This window comes from Alligator sinensis, unplaced genomic scaffold (genome assembly GCF_000455745.1).
Source record: "Alligator sinensis unplaced genomic scaffold, ASM45574v1 scaffold781_1, whole genome shotgun sequence".
NCBI lineage: Eukaryota > Metazoa > Chordata > Crocodylia > Alligatoridae > Alligator > Alligator sinensis.
The window spans coordinates 4,649,416-4,673,662 of record NW_005841845.1 but is presented as its reverse complement, the minus strand read 5'-3'; the positions used below and the strand labels follow the sequence as shown (position 1 = coordinate 4,673,662).

Below are 24,247 nucleotides of genomic sequence, written 5' to 3'. Positions count from 1 at the left end.
CAGGTGTGCTAGTGCACTGCCCTGGTACAGTGGCTCTGGGCCCACTGGTGCACACACAACACGTGCGCAAGTGCACTGCCTTACACAGCAACACTAAGCCCCTTGTGCACACGTAACAGGTGTGTGAGTGCACTGCCCTGGCACAATGGGACTGGGCCCTCTGGTGGACACACAACAGGCGTGAGTGCACTGTCCTGCACAGCAGCACTGGACCCCCTGGTGCACACACAACAGGTGTGCAAGCTCACGGCCTTGGCACAATGGCACTGGACCCCCAGTGCACGCACAACAGGTGTCTGAGTGCACTGCCTTGCACAGCAGCACTGAGCCCCTGGTGCACCCACAACAGGTGTGCCCTTGTATCCCCTAGTGCACACCTGTGCAGCAGCACCCCCCGCTGACCCCCTGGTGGCACTGCAGCCGTGCGAGCCTACAGGTGCCACATACCGAGGCAGCTGGGCCAGCCCTGCCACCTGCGGCTGCACCGGCCCCGCGGTGCGCCAGCGCCCCCCCGCCGTGCCGGCAGGAGCCCCCAGAGGGAGGCAGGTTTTTTGGTGGTTAATTTATTGCCATCGCATGTAACCATTTAGGCTGCTTTGTTCCTCCCGCCTTAGCAAAACACAGGGCTCTGCAGATAATTAATAGACAGCCTTGCTAATCCTATGGGGAGATGATTAGCAATTAAAACTCCTAATTAAGTCTATGCATAATTCACTGGAATTACGCCTTGTGTACACAACCGGGAGGTTTCCTCTGCCTTCGACAAACACTGCTGATGTCTTCATCGCGCGCCAGATTCCCCGCGGCCTGGCCTGGCCCAGGGAGGCAGACGGGAGCCCACGGCCCTGTTTCCTGGGGGTAGGGGCTGGCCCCTGGTGCTTCCCCCCGCACGCCGGAGCTGCCGGTCACACGTGCACCATGGAGGGCAGCAGCACACAGCTGCCCGGCCTCGGGGCACTGTCTGCAGAAAAGACTTGTTTACACACGCTGAGCCCACCTCCGTCAGCTACAGAGGCACGGCCCTTGGAAAGGTCACGTCCCCCCATGCCACGTGGAAACAACACACCCAGCATGCCACGTGGGAACGACACGTTCCAGCACGCCACACAGAACAGACATGTCCCACCTTCCCGCACGTCCCAGGATCCTGCACGGAAATGACACGTCCCAGGATCCCACGTGGAAATGACACCGCCCAGCGTGCCACGTGGAAACAACACGTCCCAGCATCCCACGTGGAAACAACACATCCCAGCATCCTACACGGAGATGACATGGCCCGATGTGCCCCATGGGCTCAGCAGAGTCCAGGCCCGCCAGGCCCCGCGGTCTCCGTGACAGCACAAACGAGCTCCGCCTGGAACAGCACGTGTTGCACCGTGTGCAGGCTGGGCTCAAGCCCTGCTCCTGGCCCACAACCCCAGGCAGTGCCACGATGTCCTGAGCTCAGCCTCAGGGTCCAGCTGGCACTACGTCCGGTGCCAGGAGCAGCTTAGCCATGGCACAGACCCGAGCAGCGGGGTACTTAAGCGCTGTGCTGCCCCAGCCCAATGCTTCCGACATCCCAGCTGCCGGCCCCAAGCTCCCTGGAGCTCCCGGCCACCCGCAGATCCAGCCCTGCGCAGGAAGGGATTTGAGGGGAATGGATCCAGGGGAAGATCTCACCCCCTCCTCGCCATCCCGAGGCTCCTACGACACGTCCCTCCATTTGGACTCCATCAAGTGCGAGCTACAAGCCCCCCGGCCGGGGAAGACAGGGCGGCCGCGCCTCCCGGATCCACGCCGGGTGTCTCGCGCGCAGTGCTCGTCTTGGCTCACCAAGGTCGTTCGGTACAGCAGCAATACCTGAGCAAACTCGCTAAGCAGGCGCGGTGGAAGCCGGCTTGACCCCTCAAGGTCAAGTGCGCACTTATGCATATTCACCGCCGTCTGCCGGATCGATCGAGTTTTAATTGTTTTTCCTGGGGTTCTGCAAGGAAGTGCCAGGGGCATTGATCCGCCCCAGCTGCGCGCTCCTCGAAGCTCGCGCACGCTCTCCGCAGGGGCAAAACCCAGAGCCAGGAAACAAAGGGTGTCGGGATAGAGGGGGAGCAGCCCGGCCTGCTGGGAGCAGAGCCCGTCCTGGGGAGGGGGGGGGATCGAGCCGGGCGAGCCGTGAATTGTATGTGAAAATAAAGTTTTTTAATTAAACCCGGCAATTCTGAGCCGCCTGCCGGCAGCAGCCACACAATCAGGGAGAGCGGCTCAGCTGGTTAATATTTAAACGCGGCGTTTAATCTTTAAACAGGAAAGTTCTCCCTCTGACTGTTAAAGCGAGATGCAGAGCCATCGGCGGGCTCTGACACGGGCTGTCCGTGCCGCCCGGGTCACCGCCGAGCCTCCCGCGGGCTGGGTGACGCTGGACGGGCAGTAACGCCGCCCGCACCCGTGTCCTGTGTCCCGTGTCCCGTGCTGCAAGCAGGGAGATTCCAGGCCGCGACCCAGCCTCCAGCTCTCAAAAGGGCGTATTTAGTTAAATCAGGTCTCCTCCCTCTGAATAACCCCCCAAATCCTTTCCCTGCGTTGGGAGCTGGGTGGAAACCCGCTGAAGGTGCGGCGACACCATGCCCTGCCTGTCTCAAGGCCGGGAGAGTGATGTGCTGGCCAATGCCCTGCAGGGCTGAGCAGCCCCATTGCAAGGAAGATGCTCCAGGAGTCAGGGGATCTGCACAGAGCTCCTGAGGACCCTGCGCAAAGGAGGGCTGCCAAGCACGTGCTCTCTGCATCGCTCTGGAACAGCGCGCCTGGCTAGGCCCTTGCAGAGGCCACGCAAAGGTTAGCGGGCAGGGGCCTGGAGAACAGCAGGGCAAAAGCAGAGCTGGGACCATGAGAGGCTCCACGTGCTGCCCCAGCATCACCAACAGCGGGGCAAGGCGTTCCCGGGACTCAGGAGTGCTTCCCCCTACTCTGATCCGAGGGCTGCAGCACAGAGCCCTGCCCCTGCCCCCCTCCAAGGGCTTCCTCTCTCGGCCAGGCCACGCACCTCTTCCTTCCCCGGAGAGCAGCGAGGGAGGTGAGGGGGTCAGAGAGCCGCCGTGGATCCAGGGGCTCAGAACCTGCTGACCTTTCATTTTCCAGCAAACTCTTTGCAACATAAAAACGCCATGTTTTGTGCATTTTGTTTTTATTTCAAAACTGGAAGTTTTGAGGAACAAGCCAAAAAAAAAAAGGTCCTTTTCAGGAGCCCCTGTGCGGAGCTGAGGCTGAGAAGGGCTTTGAGCTGCAGCGCCGGTGCTTTTCCGATGAAAGCGGCAGCCCGAGACGTGCAAAACGATGAGGGCTTGAGACGAATCCAGGGTGCTCTCCACGGCTGGGATGTGGGCCTGTGTGGTGTAGTGGGGTGGGGAGGCCACGGGAGGCAGGGAGGTCCCCATGCAGAAGGCTGGCTGGACGTGGGCCCCGGATGCCAACGTGCCGAGAGTTACTCCCTTTTGCAAGGAGAAAGGTGCTTGGAGGCAGCCGAGTTCTCCTCGTTTCCTTGTGTCGTGTCACCCATGGCCCATGGAGGTGGGTCCCACTCTCCACCCTGTAACCCACCTGTGCAGCGAGCCTCTGAGCCCAGGGCTGTGCATCTCAGGAGAGGAGGCTGCGTCTGTGTCCACACGGCCTTGCGAGTGCTGCTTGACATGTTTTAAATGAAGCCCCCACATCCTCAAGGCCTTCGGGCAAGGGGAGGTCTGTGTGGGCTCCAGCACAAAGGGCCCCGAGCCCAGCTCGGATGTCTCAGCCTGTCATTGTAGTAACAATCTCGCTGCTCCTTTTCAACCCATGCCAGGGCTGGGAGCTGGCAAGGGGCAAGTTTCGCCAGGCAAACTTTCCAGCCTTTGCACTGGGCAAGAAAACCAGTCTTGAGGACGTAAGCAGTTCTCTGTTGGGTCCGAGCAGTGGTCCTCTGAGCTCAGGATCTTGCCCCAACAGCGGCAGGAGGGGATGAGCACTGAACCGGACATCTCTAGGGCGATCTCTCCCCTGTTCAGTACCCTCCATGCCCTGGAAGCTGTGGACTCGCCGTCACTGGAGGTGTCAAGAAGAGGTTGAACGCTGGCCGGGGATGACCTAGGCATAGCAATACCTGTGCTCTGCTATAGGGATTGCCCAGGCTTCTGGGTTGTGCTGGTTGCCCGCACTTTTTCCTACTCCATGTGTCAGGGGCTTTAAGCCTTCCCCAGAGGCGCTGGGTGCTGCAGCCCGGGCTGGGGATGAGGCTGGGCTGGGCCAATGCTCCTGTGGCACCAACCCCGCAGGGTCCTGGCTGGAGGGTCTTGCCCCCGTGCTCAGGCTCAGCCCCACGCTGCCCTGGGGGCAAGAAGGGATTTCCCCCTTGGCCAGACTGGTCCAGACTTTTGCCTTCCTCTGCAGCGGGGGCACGGCCTCAGCCTGGCTCTCTTGAATGTATATTGACAACCTTTAATAGAAGCAGGACGCTCATGACCGCGGTCCCCCTGCTTTCCCGGGGGCAGGGGCAGGGGCGATGCCTGGGGTGTGTCGGGGCGACTGTGTTGTGTTGCTCTGAGATCGGACGCAGGGTTTTTCTGGGCTGGTTTGGACGGGGCTGATCCTGCCTCGGGCAGGGCTCAGACCGGATGGGACCCCGCAGCTCCCTGCCAGCCCCGCGGCTCCGTGACGCTACGATTCCCCCATCACTGGTTTAGAGATGCCAGAGGGAACGTCTCCAACCCATCTGTTCAGCAGCCATTCATCGAGAGAAGACCCTAAGCAGATATAAGACAGTAAGAACAGTCCCTAAAGAAAGCAGCCGGCTCAAGTGCTGGCCCCAAAGCACGCCGCCTGGCACAGACGCTGCCAGGGAGGCATGCAAGCTCTTCAGACGCACGCCGGGTAATTAGCAAGCGGACTCTCGATCCCGGGGCTGACAGCTCTCGAGCTGCATCCACCGCCCTGCCATGGAGGCAGAGGGGAGGAAGGAGAGGAGGTGAAGAGGAAGGCCAGGGCCGCCAGTGCGCCCCGGCCCCCCAGCCCAGCCGCGCGTGTGCCGGGCACGCTTGGTGTGCGTGCAGGCCTCTCTAGCCGGGGAGAGCTGTGGAGAGGCAGAGACGCCTCCCCCCATCCCCAGCTCTGCAAAAGCCCAGGTATAAGGCGGCTCTTTTAAGCAGTTTAGTCAGAAGTGCTGCTACATTCACGGCTTTTCAAGTATTTTAAAATCACTTACAAAAGCAGGATTAAACGATCAGAAATTCCATTTAATAGGACAAATAAAGAAATAACAATCTACTCCATCAGCCCGTGCAGGCCGGTTTGATTTAAGGGAGGTGGGGGGGAAAAATAAATAAAAAAGAGGAAGAGAAAAAAGAAGGGGGGAAGAAAAAAAAAAGGATAATGTGTGTTTACTCAAGCAAAGAAAAAAATATTTAAGTGATGTAGGGGAGAAGATTGCGGTAACTAGTGAAGAATAACATGGTCTGCTTTGCTGTCAAATCACACAAGAATTTCAGTAATAGATTCTCATTCTGACACTCAATTCAATTCGAAGGTGATCCTGCTTTATCCCAACACATCAAATATTAAACACTCGTATTAGCCAGGGTGTCGTCGCCTTCCCGGCTTAGACGCGGCAGGAGGCTTTTTTTTCCCCCCTACTTCCCTTCACTCACACTAATATTCTCAATGTTATCTAAACATGCCTTCATACACTGGGGTTCCTTATCAATCCCGTTTGGGGAGGGAGAGGGGGCTGCTTAAAGTGGTATTAGTTCGGGGGCCTTTATTATTATTATTTCCAAAGCTTTTCAATTTTGTGTGGAAAAAAGCTTAGGGGAAAAAAAAAGAGAGAGAGGGAGAGGGAGGAGGAGACAGGGGAGGCAGGGAGACAGAGAGAGCTAGAGCGGGAGAAAGTATAAGAAAGGAAAAAGCAGGCAGCGGCTCTTGTTTGACTGATGCCTTTCAACAAGGGCAGTCGAGCTTGTCAAAGCCCGGGCTCGAGATGAATTGGCATATCTATTCAGCTTGCCTCTGGATGTCATGCAATACAGTTTCATATTCCCAGATAAGGCATGATAAGCAATTGCTGCCCTGACACCAGCTCCATCCATCCCTGCCGTGCCGGGCTGCGCTGTGCGTGTGCGCGCGTGCACGTGCGTGTGTTGTGGGTCTCTGCTGAGCCCCTAATAAGGGCACGTCATTCAGACCCAGGTGATGGGGAAAGGGGTCCTGGCACGTGCCAGGAAAGGCCCCTGGACCGCATGGGAACCGTCCGGGTTTAGCTGCTGGGCACACGGGGAATGGGGCTGCGGCTCCGAGCTGCTTATCCATGGGAAGGGGGATTCCCTGCCCTCTGCCAAACCCCTTCCGAGGACCACTCTCCGTGGGGGAGGATGTGGGGGCTCCTCTGGAAAGAGCAAGTGCAAAATTTGCGAGGAAGCGCCAGGTTTGCCCCAGGCCAGAGCTGCTTCCCCGGCACGTCACGGGCAGGTGTGCAAATTGGTGCCGAGAGAGGCATCACATTTTTGCCTGTCCTGTGCACGGAACGTGTGCTCTGAGACTCGGAGTGCGAGGGATCCCCGGGCTGGGCAGCGTGCCGTGTCAATGGGCCTGGCTGACCCCAGGAAGAACGCCCCACCTGTATCACAAGTGGAGAAACCGAGGCACGGCCTGGGCCAGGGTGACGCGAAACCCCACTCCGAGTTCCCACATCTGGAGCCTCAGATGCTTTCGAGGGAAGGGAAGGTTGAAGGTGCGTCTGAGCCCGGGTGGCCCCTGGAGCTGGCGCGGGTCGGACGTTTCCCCAGCACAGAGCCGTGGCTGCCTCGCGCCCAGCCTCAGGGAACAGGACCCTGGAAACACACCGGCTTGGCCAGCGATCGGGGTTAGGGCTGCAGGGCATTTTGGCCCCACGTTTTGCCTCGGTCTGAATGAAGCAGCCACTGCCCGGCCCCTGGCGCCCTTGGGAGGAGAAGGACCATGGGGAAGAGGCTCTCCAGGGCAATCTGATCCAACCTGGGGAGCAGGCAGGCCAGGAAGCATGCTGACGTGATTTGCAGGAGAAACCCAGAGATTTCCAAATGGCATCTGGTGCATCCAAACCACGCGGCCCTGCTGCAGACTCGCTGGGCTCCAGGCCGCAGAAGAACGGCTCGGTTACATTGCCATTGTCACGAGCTGCCATTTTCACAGGGCAGCTTGGGGTCCAACAAGGTTGAGACCCACTGCTCTGGACAGCACAAAGCCCTCCGGATTTACGCCCCCGGGGGAAAAGAGGGGAGGCAGGAAAGACACGGCACAGGGAGCTGGTCTAGATCGCGCAGCAAGCAGAGGGGGCTGCATTATCTGATACCGTATAATAGCACCTGCTCACCCCCCCGTTCGTGCTGAGATGCGCCCCCCAAACATGCACGCGTGCACTCCCCCTTCTCTATGCCCACTGACACAGGCTCCGGGATCGCCCTCCACCCGTCCGAGACCTTCACATGGGCTCACGCCTACCTGCTATTTTTAAACACACACGCGCGTGCGCACGCACACATGCAGGCACATACAGGCGTGCACACGCCCTCTCCCCCTCTGTTTAATTTCCGTGCGAGAGGGAAGCAGGTGCCCGCGTTCCCGGGAGCTCTCCCTGCTCTCGGCTTTTTTTTTTTTCCCTTCCTGGATCCTGCCCCATTAGTTTAGTGCCCAGCCAGCTGCGACGTCTCCTGTAATGCTGTCCCCCTTGTGTATCAGGGAGCTTTTCCATTAGCGCCTTTAATATTCTGACACCTCAGCACAGGCTGCTATTACATTCAAACACTGATCGCCCTGTGAAATTACATCGCCGGGCTTGCTAAAATGGAATTGTGTATAATCAAGCTCCTCCATGCACTGTCAGTCCCGTCACAAATACAACGTAAAGCAGGCTTATGGATGGGCTTAGCAGCTGCTACAAGTGTATTTTTTTTAATAGATGAAGTATCCCTTATTTAAAGCATTTCCTTAAGAGAAAAAAAAATAAAAAAAACCCAGCGAAAGACAAATCAGCAGCTGCCGTACTATGTTAACCAGACCACCAGTCTCTTAAAACCGTGTTATTTACTAAGGTACCTATCTGTTTATCTATAACGGCATCGCGCCGAGGAGGAGGGCGAGATAAAGAGAGTTAAGCAGACAGCCGAGGAGATACGTGCGGTCAGGAAATAACAGCTAAATAAAAAGCCCCGTTATTTACTTAGAGGAGGGTGGGGGGGGTGAGGCCCCTCTGCTTTGCATGGCCCGTGCAGCACCGGGCACCTGATGGGCATCCAGCCGCCCCGCTGGGCTCCCACCCCAGCAGAGACCTCCTGGACCGTCGTGGCCGCAAGGCTCAGAGCACGTCCGTGGCAAGACGAGGAGGGCCCTGCCGTGGCACACAGCCCAGCCCCAGGGTTGCCAAAGAGTGGCCAGGGTCCTAATTCCCGTGCCCAAAAAGGGAGGTCGGGATGGGCCCTGCTCTGAGAGCTAACAGCCTGGCATTGCGCCTTGGACGGCTGCTTTCTTTGCACGAGACACGGCAAGGCAGTGACTGGCTAAGTCTCCCCCTCGCATGCAAGGATCTCGGGGCAGAGCTCTATCCAGCTGCCACGCGGGAATGCGACGCACACCCTGCCGGTGCCGCGGCTGCGTGACTGCCGCTCACAGCCGACCAGGTACCACGCGGCAGAGCAAGCTGAGCGAGCGAGCACTAATTAGCGGGCAGCATCTGGCGGCTGGGCTGTCAAACCACCTCCACGAGGCGGAAGGTGAGCAGGGGGCACTGGTGCGAGGTGCCACGGGCCACGCTCAGCTGGACAGCGATAGGGGCAGTCCTTAGATGGGTACATTGGGCATGCAGCGCAGCGTCGCAGTCAGAGCCAGAAGGGGCTGCAATCCTGGGCGTTTAGTGGAATTTGGGAAGGAGGCAGGGGGAGATCAGCCCTCTCCTGGGGAACCCATCTCCAGCCCCCACCTCCTCCCCACCTGTGCCAGGGACCACGCCGCTGCTGACCTGATGGGTGGAGAGGAGAGGTCCAGCCCCAGCATCACAGAGCGACAAGCCTGCTTGGGACATCTGGGGGCTCCTGCAGGGTGCAAATGAAACACCCACGGGTCTGTGGGCTCTGCACCGGGTCCTGCGCCAGGCTGGGAGGGCAAGGGCATGCAGGGACAAAGCAGCTAGCTGGTGCCTGCAAGGCAATCGATGCAGTTCATGGGGGCAGGGGCTCTGCCTCCTGGCTGAGGCGAGGAAAACACCCAGGAAAGTTAACGAGGTGCTGGAACGGCACCTGCCTAATCCCAGGTGGAGTTTGCTTTGGCGCATCTCTGCCCGCGGCTGTTGACTCAGGTCAAGGTTAAGAGCGGGGAGGTTGCAGCAGAGACGCCGCTAAGAGCCGTGATGGATGCAAGGAGGAGGCTGGCAGGCAGCACGGAGGCGGGAGGGGAGATGGAGATGACAGGACGGAGGGCGGTGGCCCCGTGTGCCGGGTGGGAACGCCAGCGAGAGGATCCCTACGGATGAGACACGGGGCCGGGGCCAGGAAAGCACCCTTGAGCCAGAGGATGCTTGGGCTGGTCCCCCCCAGCACAGCCCTTCCTCCTCAGCTCCAGACCCCGAATGCAGGAGTGAGGACATGCCAAGAAGGCACCTCTCGACACCTCAGGAGACAGGCACCGAGTGGATATGGGGTGTCCCAGGAGAGTCCTTAGTGCCCCGAGGGGGAACGCATGGAGCAGGTGCAGCAGATGGGGCCTCGAGGAGCCAGGGCAGACCCTGCCACATGCAGAAGACAGCAGGGCAGTGCCAGGATCTCCGGCTGCTCCCTGTGGAGGGACGCGGGGCTGATCCCTTCCTGCCAGACCGGGGTAGGAGGCGAGGCCTGGCCCTGAGGATCTTGCTCTCCCAGTTCCAGGGTCCAACGGCAAGTAGAGCCCAGCGCCCACAGCCCAGCACCCCAGCTATCCACATGCAGGCTCCAGCCCACCAAGTGTTGCCCCGGCCCTGCCCCAGTGCTCTGCGCAGGAGGAGGCTGCAAGGAACTGAACGAGACACTCCAGCCCGCTCGGCTCTGAGCTGCGCCCGCAGACATGTGTCCTGACCCTCTGTGTTCCCATCACGGCTGCCGGTCACCAGCCAAGGGCTGGGTCCAACTCTGCCCGTCTTTGCTCAGAGCAAGACGCAGCAGGTACCCTGGAGAACGTGCACCCTGCAGAGACGAGACTTGGGAAACACCAGCACAAACTGGGGAAAGGGAATGCCCGGCCCACAGACACAACAGACGCAGAAACCAAGCCCCGTGTCCTGAGCGTCTGTGCTGGGCACGCAGCCATCCCCTGGTGCCACGTGACCCTTCACGTGCCAGTGGTGCTCAACTCCTGCCAAGTCTCACTGCAGCCTCTTGTTAGCACACATTCACATGAGCACATGTATGCATACATGCACATATGCACACATGCATACACACGTGCATACACACATGCACACATGCATACACACATACAAGTGCATACGTACATGCACACGTACGTGCACATGTGCGCACACGCATGCACGTGGACATGCACATGTGCACACATACATGCATGTGTACACATGTGCATACATGCATGCACACATGCACACAAACAGACATACATACAGGCACATGTGCATGCATACATGTCTGCATGTGCACACACATGCACTCGCACACGGACAAGTGCATGCACATGTGTGCACTCACACATGCACACACAGGCAGTCACACACGCACACAAATGAACACACATGTGCATGCACATGTACACACAGCACCCATGAGCTCTTCCTGCATCAGGGACCTGGTGCCGTAGCTCCGGGCAGTCAGACAAAGAGGGCCTGGCACGGCGGGCGGCCCCCTCCCATGCCCTGTGCCAGCCACCCGGCTTCGCTGCCCATGGAAGAAGGCCCCTCGCCCTCCCTGCACCGCCCCAGAGAGCCGGCAGCCCACCCGCCCAGCCGCCAGGCTCCAGGAATCAGCACGCATGTTCCGCTTGAGCTGACGGCTGGTGCTCAATTCACAGCCGGGAGTATCGATTTCCTCGCCCGGCCCGGACTTCGTTAAAGGGTGAGCCGCGGAGCGAGATCAAAGGGAGGTTAACTTGTCTCTCTGCAGCGATAAAGCAGGCCCCAGCAAAACCGGCTCCCGGCTTCTCCTCTGAGCATGGCCTGCACGCAGCTTGTTAGCCCAGGGGCACCGGAGCCGGCGAGAGCCATGAGCTGGGGCAGAAGGATGCCGGCAACAGCCCCGTCCCTGGAATCACTGGCAGGGCAACTTAGAGATACACACCTGGGGCTGCCCCCTCCACCCCAGCAAGACCCCCCCGCTCCACCTCACGGCGGCCGAGTGCCGTTCAAAAGGGCTAAACAGGACCCCAGACTTGGCGAGCCCCTGTGCCTCCTGCAGCTGGAGAGATGGAGGTCCGGGGTAACCCAAGCACCAAACCGAGGGGGTCAGCTACCCCAGAATGACTGAGGCCAAGCTGGGGGAGCAGATGGGGGCAGTCAGAGGCCCAATAGCGGAGGCCAGGAGGTAGAAAACATAGACCTTGGTCTACATTGCACCACTCAGCCAGCACATCCCCGTGCGTACCCACACCCGCAGCTCCCGGGGCAGCCGGACTCCTGCCAGCAGGGCAACGCCAGCTCAGTGAGCAACCGGAGACCTCAGCGGCTGCAAGGAAGCCATTGGGAAGTGCACAAAAGTGCCTCAACTTTCTGCCGTCTGCAGTGGCATCCGGAACAGCGGCTTCCTCCCAGAGTGTTCTGAATGCCCCATGGAGCTGGGGGGAGACGGGGATGTGCCCTGAGACACGGCTGCAAGGAAAGCAGCTCCGCATGCAGCCAGCCCCGGGTTCATGGGAAGCTGCGATTCCCCTGGCCCAGGCATCCTGATGCTGGCGCCTGCAGCGCAGGTCCAAACTCACACCGGTCTCCCTGCCCCCCATGTCAGGCGGACTATGGTCAGCCTCGGTGGGGCTGGAGGGAGGCTCTCACCGAGGGATGTGGGGGCCCTGGGGCCGGCGGGTGGGTCAGGGCAGCTTCAAGCGTGCCAACGCTGCTGCATTACCGCAGCTCGTGGCATTTACCTTCCCAGGTCTTGCTAATGGGTAGAGGCAGAGACGAGGTGCCAGAGACAATCTGGAGCAGCTATCGTCGGCTTTACGCCATGCCTAGCGGCGCCGGGGAGATGCATCCATTTTAAGTGCACATCTGTCAGCTTAATGGCGGCAGATAAAATTCCCTGAGTAGCCCCGTTCCTCGGGGCCTGCGTCCGTCCATGCACCGCTCAAGGAGACTCGCGCCCCCAGGCCTCTTCCGAGAGCAGGATTTTGGCTCCGCTGGTTCAGGCTGCAGCTCTCCGTTCACCTGCCCTACCTTTGTCTAATGGCCACGGGGTTTTCCCCCAGCCTGGCCAAGGCACCGAGACCGGGGTCCTCTCCTGCAGGCCAACGTTGTCACCCCCGAGCACAGCGCCTTCGCCACCTGGGCAGCGCAGCTTCATGGCCCGGCCCCACTGCCTTCAGTGCACGGTGTCTCCAGCCCTGCAGCTGCACCTCGCTAAGGGGCAGCAAGAGCCAACCGAGCACCCCAGCGTCCCCGGTCCCATCCGGACTCAGGTGCTCCAGAGGGAAAGCGCGACTGCCCCTGCCCAGGCCACCGAGCTGCTGCTCTCGGGTCCGTGGGAAGGGTTTACACCAAACGCCCTCTCAGACTCGGCACGGCTCGGCCTGCCGAGAGACGGAGATTTCACTTCAACCCTCCGCATCTGTGCATCTCAGCTAAATTAAGCTGTTTGCTATAAAAGACCACAATGACAGTAATGCAGTAATGGAATAATAACAGCGTTAATAAAACACAGCACTCTGCGAGTGGGGAGCGGGCGCGGCGAGCGGCTCTGGCCGAGGGAATGAGGCTGCTTTTAGAAAACCTGGCCGGGGGCTGGCGAAAGCCTCCAACAGGCAGGGGCCAGGCCAAGAGGAGGGTCTCAACCTCTGACGGAAAGTGGCTTCTCTCTGCCGGGAGCCCTCCAGCATTAGCAGGGAGCCTGTTTTTGTGGCCCGGATTCACAAAGGGACTGGACACGTGCTTGGAGGAAAGGGGCAGCGGTCACTATTGAGCATGGGAGGGGCACAGCCTGGGGGGCAGTGGGCCTGTGAGCCCCGGTGCCGCGTGTTCAACAGCAATCAGCTCCACCGGTTGTGCAGCAAGGGCAGCCCCGCACGGGCTGCAGCGGGACCTGGTGCCAGGATGTTGCGGGCGCCAATCCCAGCTCTAGAAAGGCCCTTCCAACTTGGGAAGCCTAAATCCAGGTCTAAGCAGGCTGCAAATGTTCCCCACCTTCTCCGCGTGGTGCAACAGCCCCAGTGCTAAAACACGTGGGCACGGACCAGGGCACAGGAAGAGCAAAATGCCTCCTGCTGTGTTGCTAGAAGGGGGTGGGGAGGCACCTCCTAGCTTTGTCTCCCAGCAGTGTCTGAGCGAGTGCTTGCCAGTGGGCCCTTCCCACGTGCCCTCGTGCATTGAGCCCTGGGGACCTGTTTCTCCAGCCTGAGCATCCCCACAGTGCTAACACCACCCTATGCTAACACCACAGCGGCGAGGCAGCCGGCCGGCTCTGCCATGCAGGGGGGCATGGGAGCTAGGGGACCAACTAGCACCAAGCCCCTTCCAGTCCCTGCTCCTGCCTCAACCCCACTGACCCCAGGGCCACATCTGTCCCCTGGCCCAGGCTGGGCGCTGAGGGAGCCGCCAGAGCAGGTGCCCGGGCTCCGACCACGGCAGCAAGTTTCTTTGTTTTCACGACAATCTCCTCTCCTGCCACAGCTCGGGAGCCAGCCCCGCGCCCCCGCAGGTGCTCCGGCGATTGAATGAAACACGACCCCCGGCTCCAATAAGTGCATTTCAATTACATCTGTCATCGCGTAACCAGGTAATGATATATCATGTGATATTAAATCCATGGTAATCATATCAGCCATTTTTTTAATAGTGCACTAATCGCATTATGACATCGCAATAATTAGCGAGGGCCGGCCTGAGCGCGCGGCGACAGAGCGAGAGGCTCCCTGGGCCCCGGCTCCAGCCCACGAAGGGCCCCACGAGCTGCGGGATGGCAGGATGGCCGGGGCGGTGGGAGGCACAGGGGCTGCATGCCGTAGCTTGGGGTGGGGGGTCACAAGCAAGAGAGCAGGGCACGGCAGCCAGTGAGGTCCGTCGCTTCCCTGGGGCGCCTTGGACTACAGGCCAAAGCCCATGGCGGAGCTTGGACGTGGCTGCCTGGCACATCCAGTCCTAGCCCTGCATGGCTCCTTCTCCCCACCTCCTCCATGGGGCTCCCATCTCTGCCGCGACCCCCTCCGTGCCCCGCAGAGCCACCCTCTGTCCCACAGCCACGGCTCCCTTCTGCATTAGAGGGATGTGGCCTTGCGGGGGACGGGCAGCCACGGCCCGTGGGATTGGGCTGCAGCTCGCCTTGGCTTGCCGGGAAACCCTAGACCAGCATTTCCCGTCCTCCCTTTGACTTGGCTGAGAAGAGGGGAATGAAGCTGTCCTGCCGCCAGCACCTACACCCCCATGGAGGGGGTTAGCCCTGGTAGCATGCCCTGTCCCCAAGCTCTGCACCCCCTTTTCTGGGCTCCAAGAGACACTGAACCCCGGTGCTGGACTCTGGCAGGCGTAAGGGTAGGTCTATCCTGGCGCCGTGACAGAGAGGCACACGCAGACCCGGCAGTCCTGGGGCTGGCAGGGGCGCGAGGGGCGTCCTGCGCGACCCCTGTGCGGGATGCTGCCCCTCTGTCCCACAACATCAGAACTGCCTTTTCGGGGCTCAGACCCCGCGTCTGTCATGCGCAGTCTCCTGTCACATGGCGGCAGTAAGTGGAGGCTGGACGGGAGTGAACTGGGGCTGAGCCGGGTTTTCCCTTGTTCCTCTCTCCCTTGCAGCCTCCAGCATTGAAGGTCCAGGATGGGCTGATGCAGGGGCTGTGCCCAAAAGCAACCGATGCCCCTTTCCTCCAAGCACGTGTCCAATCCCTTGTGAAGCTGGTTAAATCTTGGAGGTTTTTAAGGCCCGGCTCAACAAAGCCTTGTCGGGGATGATGTAGTTGGGGCTGGTCCTGCTCTGAGGTCCTTTCAATCTTCATTGTCCGTCATTCTAAATCATCGCTGCCACCGCATCTTGTGGCAGTGAGTCCCATGCTTTAATACAATGCTGGGTGAAAAACAGCTTCCTTTTCCTAGTTTTAAACTTACTACATGCTCATTTCATGCTACGGCCCCTAGTTTTTGTACTGAGACAGTCTCTCAGTAATAATAAATCCCTACCGACTTTCTCTCCGCTATTTGGTTGCAATACTAACAAAACAGAGGCTGATCCAGTGATAGAGATCCCCCCAGCCTGGACAGGCCATACCCCTAGATCACAGCCCTGAAGATCTTCCTGAGATCCCATCCACATCTGCTTGGCTGCCACCGGAAGCTGCTTCTTTGCGCCCTGCCCTCTGCAGTGATGGAGAACCTCTCCTCCTTTCCGTGGCAGCCCTTCAGACACATGAAGACTGCCATCGCATCCCACCTAACCCTCTTTTCTGCAAGCTAAACGTGCCCGGTCCTCTCAGCCTCTCCTTGTAAAGCTGCTTTCCCGTCCCTTCGGCACATTGGACCCTCTCTGACTTCACTACATCCTTCTTAAAATACAGGCTGCAGACCACGCTCCAGCTAAAACTACCCCAGCACCAAGTAAAGTGGCACCATCATCTCCTGGGTCTTCTCCTTCATGCCCAAACCTGCACTCGCTGTTTTTGCAGCGGGGTCACGTTGCTCGTGGTGCGTCCATGATCCACCGAGCCCCCCATGTCCGTCTCAGCAACACTGTCGGTGTGAGGGGAAGTGCAGCACCCAGGCAGATTTCTTCCCAAATAAATTGTTTTCCTTGACCTCTCCAGGAAGCCTCATAGAGTCACAAAGCCGCGGGGCTGGCAGGGAGCTGCGGGGTCACATCCAGTCCAACCCCCCACCGAGGCAGGATCAGCTCCGTCCAAACCAGCCCAGAAAAACCCGTGTCTGAGCTCTGAGCAACATGACACAGTCACCCAGACATAGCCCCCGGCATCACCCCTGCCTCTGGGGAAAGCAGGGGGGCCGCGGCCACCAATGTCTTACTGCTGCCAGGGGGGTCATGGACGTGGCAGAAACCCTGGCCGAGGCCGTGCCAGAAGAAGGCAAAACCCCTCCAGTGTGCACCAGTCTAAGCAGGGGGGAAAGCACCATTGCAGCATGGGGCTGAGCCTGAGAGTGGGGGCAAGACCCTCCAGCCAGGCCCTGCGGGGTTGGTGCCAGCAGAAGCATTGGCACAGCCCAGTCCCATCCCATGCCTGGGCTGCAGCAGCACCAGCGCCGCTGGGGGAGGCTTCAAACCCCTCAGACCCACAGAGCAGAAAAACAGGGTGGCAACCAGCACAGCCCAGAAACCTGAGACATCCTCACAGCAGAGCATGGTGCAGCAATGCCTGAGATCCTCCCCACCAGTGCCCGCCCAACCTCTCCTTGCGCCCCTCCAGTGACGGGGAGCGCACACGTTCCCTGGGCATCTGTCCCACTGCCTCCCTGGTCTAACACAGACGGGTCGGGCACAAGAGCCCGGGAGGAGCATTTCAGCTTTGAGCTACAGCCCCAGGCTCAGCTGGGACTCAGTCCGGACGTGTGAGCAGACACGTTCCTGCAGAGACGCCTTGCTTCGAAGGGGCTTCGGCACTGAACAGAACCAGCGTGGAGAGGGCAGAGATGCCACCTTGGGCAGCAGATCAGTGCCCAGCTCCAGGCTGAAGGGGAGCAAAGAGCCAGGCAGAAGGGGAGCTCCCGGCCACGCCAGCCCCAGCCTCATGCTGCAGGAAGCGCAAGGCCCTGCGCCACCCGGCGAAGGCAGAGCTCCTGCACATCCCTGCCGCAGCCTGGTCCCTCTTCCAGGATCCACGCTGCAGGCTGATCTGGGCAGAGCCTTGTGACCTGCCTCCGAGCCCCAGCCACACATGGAGCTCTGAAAGACGGGGTGTAAGGAACATGTAAGTGATTGCTGCTCTCCTTGTTTCCTTTGCCAGCTCTGAGCCAGCAAGAACAGGCTGGAGCAGGTACATGACAGTGCCCCTGCCCTACAACTCTCTCAGAGGCCTGGCTCAGACGGGTCTGTGCATCTCCTGTACATGCTGGATCCCAAGACATCACAAGGCAGCTTCTGCATCCTTCTCTCTGCCACGCACAGGCTGGCCACAACCCTAAGCATCACAGTGGCCTCTGCGCCCTGCTAGAACAGGGCCCTCGAGGCTTCATGGCATCCCACGGCTTCGGTGGCATCCTGGGCATTTTGCAGACTACCCATGACGTGAAAATGCAGCCGCTCCCGGGGTGAACGCAGCCATGCCATGCTGCGGCTCAGGCCGGAAGGTGAGCAATGCCGCACACAAGCGGAGATTCGCAGCTGCTGGATGCAGAGGCCCGGAGCAGCACGACAACTGGAGGAAGCTGCATGCATGCTCCTCCTCCTCCAGCCATGGGAGTCTGCCCAGCAAAGCCCTGGGGTTCACGGGGGATCCCACCTCCCTGCCTCCAGAAGGGAGCAGAGCTCCCTGGGCAGCTGCAGAGGATGCCTGGGTGCCCTGAGGTGGGCAGCCCCGGAGGACTGCCAGGGACGGGCATGTTCCTGTGGGCACAGCCCTGGTCCAGCACCATGCAGGGCTGTGAAGAGGGGTCTGAAGCTGGGGTGAAGCCCAGCAGTAGCTGGGCACTGGGGGGACCTGCTGCCTGCCTGCGCTCCAAGGGACCGGGGCCCTTGGCAGCCCCCCTGCAGGCTCCAAGACAAGGTGGAGGGGACATTCATCTCCCCTGCAAAAGGTGAGAGGGAGGCAGAGGGACCCTGCTGAGTACGAAGGGTGACCACCCCCCCGGACCACCACCGAGGCAGGACAGATGCCTCGCTAGCCAGTGTGCCGGAGCTGGGGGTGGGGTTTGCTAGTCATTTAGTCTGGGAAGCCACGATCCTGTGACGATGTCCACGTCTCATTAGCTCTGCCGTGACAATCATTACTGTCCCTGCAAATGCAGAAAGAGAGGTAGTTGCGTGGGGGGAGTCTATTGCCTGGCACTTAAAGGGACACTGGCAACGTGGGGCTGCCTGCAACCTGCTGTGTGTGCTGGGCTCCAGCCCACACCTCTCCCCCTGCCCGGCGGACACACACCGGCCCCGGCGGGGGTCCCTGGGCTCACAGCAAGGCGCACAGCTATTGCCTCCCGTGTGCTCCCTTCTTGCAAGCTGGCAGCCAGATCCACTGCTCCAAAACCCCGAGTTTTGTGCCAGACGTTGCCCCCCTCCCCAGCAGATTGCTGTTTGCAGGAGAAAGGTGTAGAGAGGACGGTACCCAGGCCCAGGATGGCAGACCCTCGGGCATGCCACGCTGCCACAGCACTAGGTACAGACATGAGTCGCAGGTCACATGCACTGAGCTGAACCATTGGGGCCAAGCCAAATCAGTGTCAGGGACATGTCAGGAGAGGAACCAGTTCTCAGCACACTGCCCCCATGGCGCTCCGGGGACTGCGGGCCCATCACCAAGTAGGGCCAGAGGAAAGGATCTTGCACATGTTCACAGTGGGGTGAAACCTCCCCTGGGCTTTGGGTCCCTGGTGTGTCATGAGGCCAATGCACACGAGTCCCAGGAGGGCGTGTGCTGGTGTGAGCTCCGCACCACGGGGCTGGAAGGGCATGTCCACGCGTGCCGGGTCCTCGTAGGGAGAAGAGCAGGGTGGTTGGGGCACCGCACGCTCTCCCAGGGCTGCTGTTCCTGCAGCACCGTGCAGGCCAGCCCCCACCAGACACCAGCCAGCCTTCCCGGAGCCTGCTTGCACCCTGCAAGTGGCTGCACCTCTGGTCCCATCCCCCCCGAGTTCAGCCTGGCGAAGGTGGCTGACCCCTTTGCCTCCACCCCTCCAGGATCTCCGAGCAGGGACCCCGTCCGACTCGACCCCACAACTCTGCACCTTTGGAGACTCGGCCCAGCTCTCCAGAGGGACGTGGGGAGCGAGGTGGAGCCTTAGACAGATTGTTCCCACTTTCCTGGACACGCCGGTGTGGCAGACGAGGACGGTCTCTAGCTCTCCCCTGCAAAGCCGAGGCAGACCGGAGCCTCGCCGGTCTCCGTACAGAGCAGCCTTCCCTGGAAGGATCCTACCTCCCCACAAGGCTGTCCACGAACTTGACAGGCCTCTGTTTGAAAAAGATGCTGAAAGCAATGATCTCTTTAAGTGCGATGGGAGATATTTGTCTCTGATTTACCCTTGGCTTTTTGCTCTGGTTCAGGTAGGAGCGGCGTGGGATGGCTGGCAGATCTGAGAGCATGGCACGCCCCAGCGGGCCAAGCGCGCACTGCGGAGGAATGCGAGAGTCAGTTTGGAGAGCTCCCCATTTATCAAACTCACGCCGCCCGCCAGCAGAGCGAGTCTTTCTATCATTACACCTCTCAAAATCCGATTCATACCACTAATCCTGCCTTCATTCTCCCAGATTAATAACATCTCTTTCAACCTTCACAGTGTGATAAATAGACAAAGAGAGAACAAAAGGAGAAACAGAAGTGAGAGAAAGAGCCAGAGCAACTCCACATAATAAAGAGAACCAAGAAAGGGGAAAGGGAAAAAAAAAACACCCAGAGAAAAGAAGAGAGAAAGGGAAGAAAGCAGCCAGCGCACTTGACTCTGCCATTTACCTCGGCGAGAGCTGGCTCACGGCGCTCTTTAAAGAATGTGGAACATTCCTCAAAGCCCGGGCTCGTTAGCAAGTCCGACCAGCCGGCTTTGCTGCGATTCTTTTCACTTCCAGCCTTGCTTCAGGTCAGAAGTGAAAAGGAGTTTGTTGGTTTCTGCTCCGACTCCCTGACAGGCTCCTCTCAAAGGCAAACTCTCTCCGCGCACACTCGCTCTCTCCTTTCCCCACGGCCTGGATGGCTCTGCCTCGGGCTGGGCGAACGGGCCGGAGCAGGACGCACCGGCAGAACGGCTGCAGCCTGGGATGGGAGATGCAAGGGGTGCTGCAGGTTAGGGCCGGTGTGGGGGCTGCGAGCCGCTGGCGACCCCCAGCTGCCGCTGTCCTTCCCTCTGCAGTTCAGGCAAATAGTTGGAAAACTGGTTCTTTGCAAGCTTTCTGGTACAAACACTCCCTCTGTCCCCAGCACCACGAGGCTCTGGGTCTGCCCCAGCCAGCCCGGCTTTGATGAGACTTTAATTAGGGGTCTAATTCTTTTGTAAAGTGACTGACAGGAGCCCACATGCACCCTGACAGCTTGTGCACGAGGGGAACCACCTCCCGAGCCCCCAGCTCTTCCCAGCGCCCACCCCACCTCCCAGGTCAGCGCCAGTGGAGGAAAGCACTCAAGAACCTGCAAGCAAGCCAGTGATAACTTAGCATCAGTCCCATCAGCGGCGGGTCTGTCCGAACACAGCGTCAGGGGAGGCTGAGCCCTGTCTCCTCTGGCTCCCCATGCCAGGTGTGCGTGTGCTGTGCCACGTGGACACAGAAGAGCCCGGGAAGGCACGCAGGGTCCAGACGTGGCTGGGCACATCCAGAGAAAACCACCCCTGTTTGAAAGCTGGACCCGCAGCCCAGCGCTGGTATCCCAAGCTCCCTGAGGGTCCATGCAGCACAGCAAGCAAAGCCACAATCCACGGCCACGCAACCACAACAGCGTGGGGTGAAAGGAAGAAGCCACCAGCACAGAAGTGACAGGGGCAGCTGTGGGATCTGGGGGAGAGGGAAGGGTCTCACCCGAGATGGGCGAGGGGCTGGGACCTTAGAAAGCCAACTCCAGCTATAGCCCACGTCGGCGGCAGCAGTCCGCTGGGCTTGTCATGTGCTACCTTCAAAATGACCCGAACTACCATTCATTCATGGACATCTCTGTGCAGTCGTCTCCTACCAGCCACTCCTACCAACGACCGGCTTCTCTGCCTCCACGCTCCCCAACGCACCTTCAGCAAAGCAGGTCCAACGCACAGCCCGCCGGGAGCTGGTGAAACTCGCTGCCACGGGAGGGCATAGAGCGCCGATTCGCAGCCTTTTTAGAGCTGAGACACCCCTCAGAAAGTGCCAGCTCTTCGTTTCCACTCGTGTTTTGACTCCAGAAAAATGCCAGAGCAGGTATTCTGTTGCGAGGAACCGAGCAAGCCCAGAGCAGGGCTGGAGCATTGAACCCTGTGGACTCCAGTTTAAAATCTCTTGTGATTCATCTTTATACACCTCACAGTGCTGATGCCCCGTGGCACCGCTGACAGGATCTCAAGGCACCCCAGGGTGCTGCAGCGCCCGGGTTGAAAATCACTGGTGGAGGCAGAGAACACACCTGGGTTCAAAAAGGGACCGGAGGGGTGTTGGCTGTAGCTGTGTTGGTCTAAGGACGCAGGCAAACAAGGGCCTTTGGGCAAATGTGATATCTTTTATTAGACCAACTAAACAGTTGGAAAAATTGTTCTTTGCGAGCTTTCAGGCACAAACGCCCTTCGTCAGGCACGGGGAGCCGGACGCACCCATGGGGGGCAGGTCCATGGACAGCTATTGTAAAGAACATGGGATGTAAGCCCCAACACCCCTAAAGCAACGATAGCGAAGGCTGGGAGACAGGGCAGGGGTTTGCCGGGGAGTGGGTCACTCCGGACATGCTCTCTTTGCCGCTGGCACTGCTGGAGGCCAGACACGCTGGGCTGGACGGATGACTGGTGCGACCCGGCGTGGCGCTGCTTGTGTTCTTGTATTAACAGTGAGCACAGACGTACAGTGCACCCTGCAAGCCCACTTCCCCGCTGGGAGCCCCGGCCAGACGGGACCGGGAGCACCCCTGCGTGCCGAGCGCCCAGGCAGGATGTTGGCTTGTGCCGGGGGGCTGCTGGATATTCATGGCCATCCAGGAGTAGGCCGGGCTGGGTTGTTTTTTAAACTGTTCCTTATTACTCCAGGCTTTGAAGTACAGAGAAAAGCAACACTCAATGTGCCGGTTTTTTAAAGCTCCCTTTATCACGGCCAATCTTTTCCTCCTCCGCTGTGTTGCTGGAGATAGATATCAAGCAAAGAGAAAGTCTCCTCTTTTAACAATGGATTTCCCTTCCCTTCTGAACTTCAAATAGAAAACTCTTATCTGCAGCTGCAGTTGACCAAAAGAAGAAAAGAAAAGAAAACAGAGAGACACTAGCTGACCCCAGGCTGCCTTTTATTTACTCAGAAGGCCACTCTGGCTCTTCGTGGCCTGCGGTACCCTGCCGAGAGATGCTTAAGGCACATATTTACCCACCAGACCGACTATTCTGCCGCCATGGAAACGCACCTTTTTCCTCTCCCTTGCGCTCCATGCACCTGCTAGGGTCTGGTCCTGTTTAGCGAGCTGTTTGGGCACGAAGGAGCCGCGAGCATGTCTGGAGACACTGCAAGCTGCTCGGTACTGATGGAGATCATCTTTAGGAACTAAGCCCCCCTCCAGCCTCCCCTCGGCACGGATTAGGGGTCCCATTCTGCACTGCCTGCCTTATGGAACCGAACCGGACCGGGAGCGAAACCAGTTTGATTTAATTTGATCCTTGCCCCTAAAACAGTCGGCTGCCAGGGAATTGCTTGCAAAGAAATCACTACAGCTGGGCAAGGCGTGCGTGTCCCCTTCCAAGTCTGATTTTTCCCTTCATTCAAATTGCATAGGTCTAAAATGCAGGCTGAGCAGAGCCCAGAGAGGGTTGAAGTCCACGTCCCACCCGAGTCAGGAGCGAATGCTTGAACCCCCGGAGCACAGCTGCTGCAACGCACAGCTTGCTGCTGGCCGTGGCATCCGGGCAAGCGCCCGGGCTGAGAGAGAACAGGATTCAACCCATCTGCTCCAGGTGAAGATGCTGCCCCTGAGCCAGGGGATGTTCCTGGAGGAAGGGAGGTCTTGCTCTCTCTTTCTCCCTTGCATTTCTTTTATGTCCAGGGTCCTGGCTTCAGAGAAATCCTAAGAGCAGTGGAGTTGGAAGGGATCTGCAGGGCTCACATCTAGTCCAACCCCTGCCAGAGGCAGGATCAGCCCTGTCCCAACCAGCCCAGACAATCCCAGCGTCCAATCCAGCAACACGACAGTCACCCCTGACACAGCCCCAGGCATCACCCCCGCCCCTGCCCCTGGGAAAGCAGGGGGGTCGCAGCCAACAACGTCCTGGTGCTGCAAGGGGGGGTTCACAGACGCTCCAGAGACCCCAGGAAGGAAGCAGAGGATCAGGGTTTTAAAATCTCAAATGCTGGTGGCAGAGAACGAACATTTGGCTCCTGCCCAGGGCAGCTCCAGGACACCAGCCATGCAAAAGAGGTCCTCACAGCCCCCCACAGAGTTGCACGAAGCCCTGGCCATGCTGCCCTTGGGGGGCATTGCCCTCCCCAGGGAGCTCCCGCGGGCCAATGCATCATGCCAAGCACCCTGTCTCCCAGCTGCCCGGTGACAGATGTTCAGGCGGCAAGCAGTGGGATGGGCCAAGCCCCGGAAAAGTGCTTTCTAATGCTGTCCCCTGCAACAGCCACAATGATGAACAGCCACACGACCGACTGTTCTCCATCATGGGCGTGCAAGTGATGGCAGCCGGTGCAAGTCCTGGAGCGCCCGGGCACCATGGCAGCCCTCGAGGAGAGAGAAGCCCCAGGCCCAGGCACCCGGCTGGAGGACAGGGCAGCCTGAGGAGCAAAGACTGGGCGTGGGTGGCTCATGGCATCTGCTGGAAAGCCCAGCCAGAGCCCAGTGCCACGGCACAGCTGTCCTCCCCACAACCACCCCACACAAGCAGCCTACACCAGGCTGGGGCTGGTGGAAGCTGCTCTCACACCTCCCTGGGACAGGCACAGTGCAAAGCCCCAGGTAGGGCTCAGTCCTGCAGGGATCCTGCTGCTATGAGGACCCAGTCTGACCCACCGGCTTGCCACAACCTCTGAAAGCAGACGCATCCGGTGACATACACGGAGATCAAGGGGAAGCTGCTCTTCCAAGGGAGCCAGCAATACTCGCCCACGGTGCTGTAGCCCAGAGGCAGCGGCAGAGGCCTTCAGAGAGGCCTGCATGCTGCCAGCACCTCGACGGAGGGAAAAAGCACCTGAAGAAAGCTCGCTAGTTTGTTAATTGTATTCCTCGTACAGTCCTGCAGAATTAGCAGGCAAATTTTGCATGCAGAGGAGAGAGCGGTTAATACCTTGGCATTGACTTA

The 24,247-nt window shown here is 59.5% G+C and overlaps 1 protein-coding gene across 2 annotated transcripts in view; it reads right to left on the bottom strand.

Moving 5' to 3' along the window:
• The window catches only part of ERI3 (ERI1 exoribonuclease family member 3), a 144,685-nt gene that overhangs the window by 49,057 nt on the left and 71,381 nt on the right, over nucleotides 1-24,247 (bottom strand). Inside the window, exon 6 of one of the 2 annotated variants that reach the window (XM_025206846.1) lies at nucleotides 22,084-22,179. The exons of the other annotated variant lie outside the window; for it this stretch is intronic. Within the exon in view, the coding sequence (XP_025062631.1) occupies nucleotides 22,099-22,179 (81 nt within the window). The 3' untranslated portion in view covers nucleotides 22,084-22,098. Of the gene's footprint in view, nucleotides 1-22,083; nucleotides 22,180-24,247 lie in introns of those variants that run through there. 2 annotated transcript variants of the gene reach the window in all.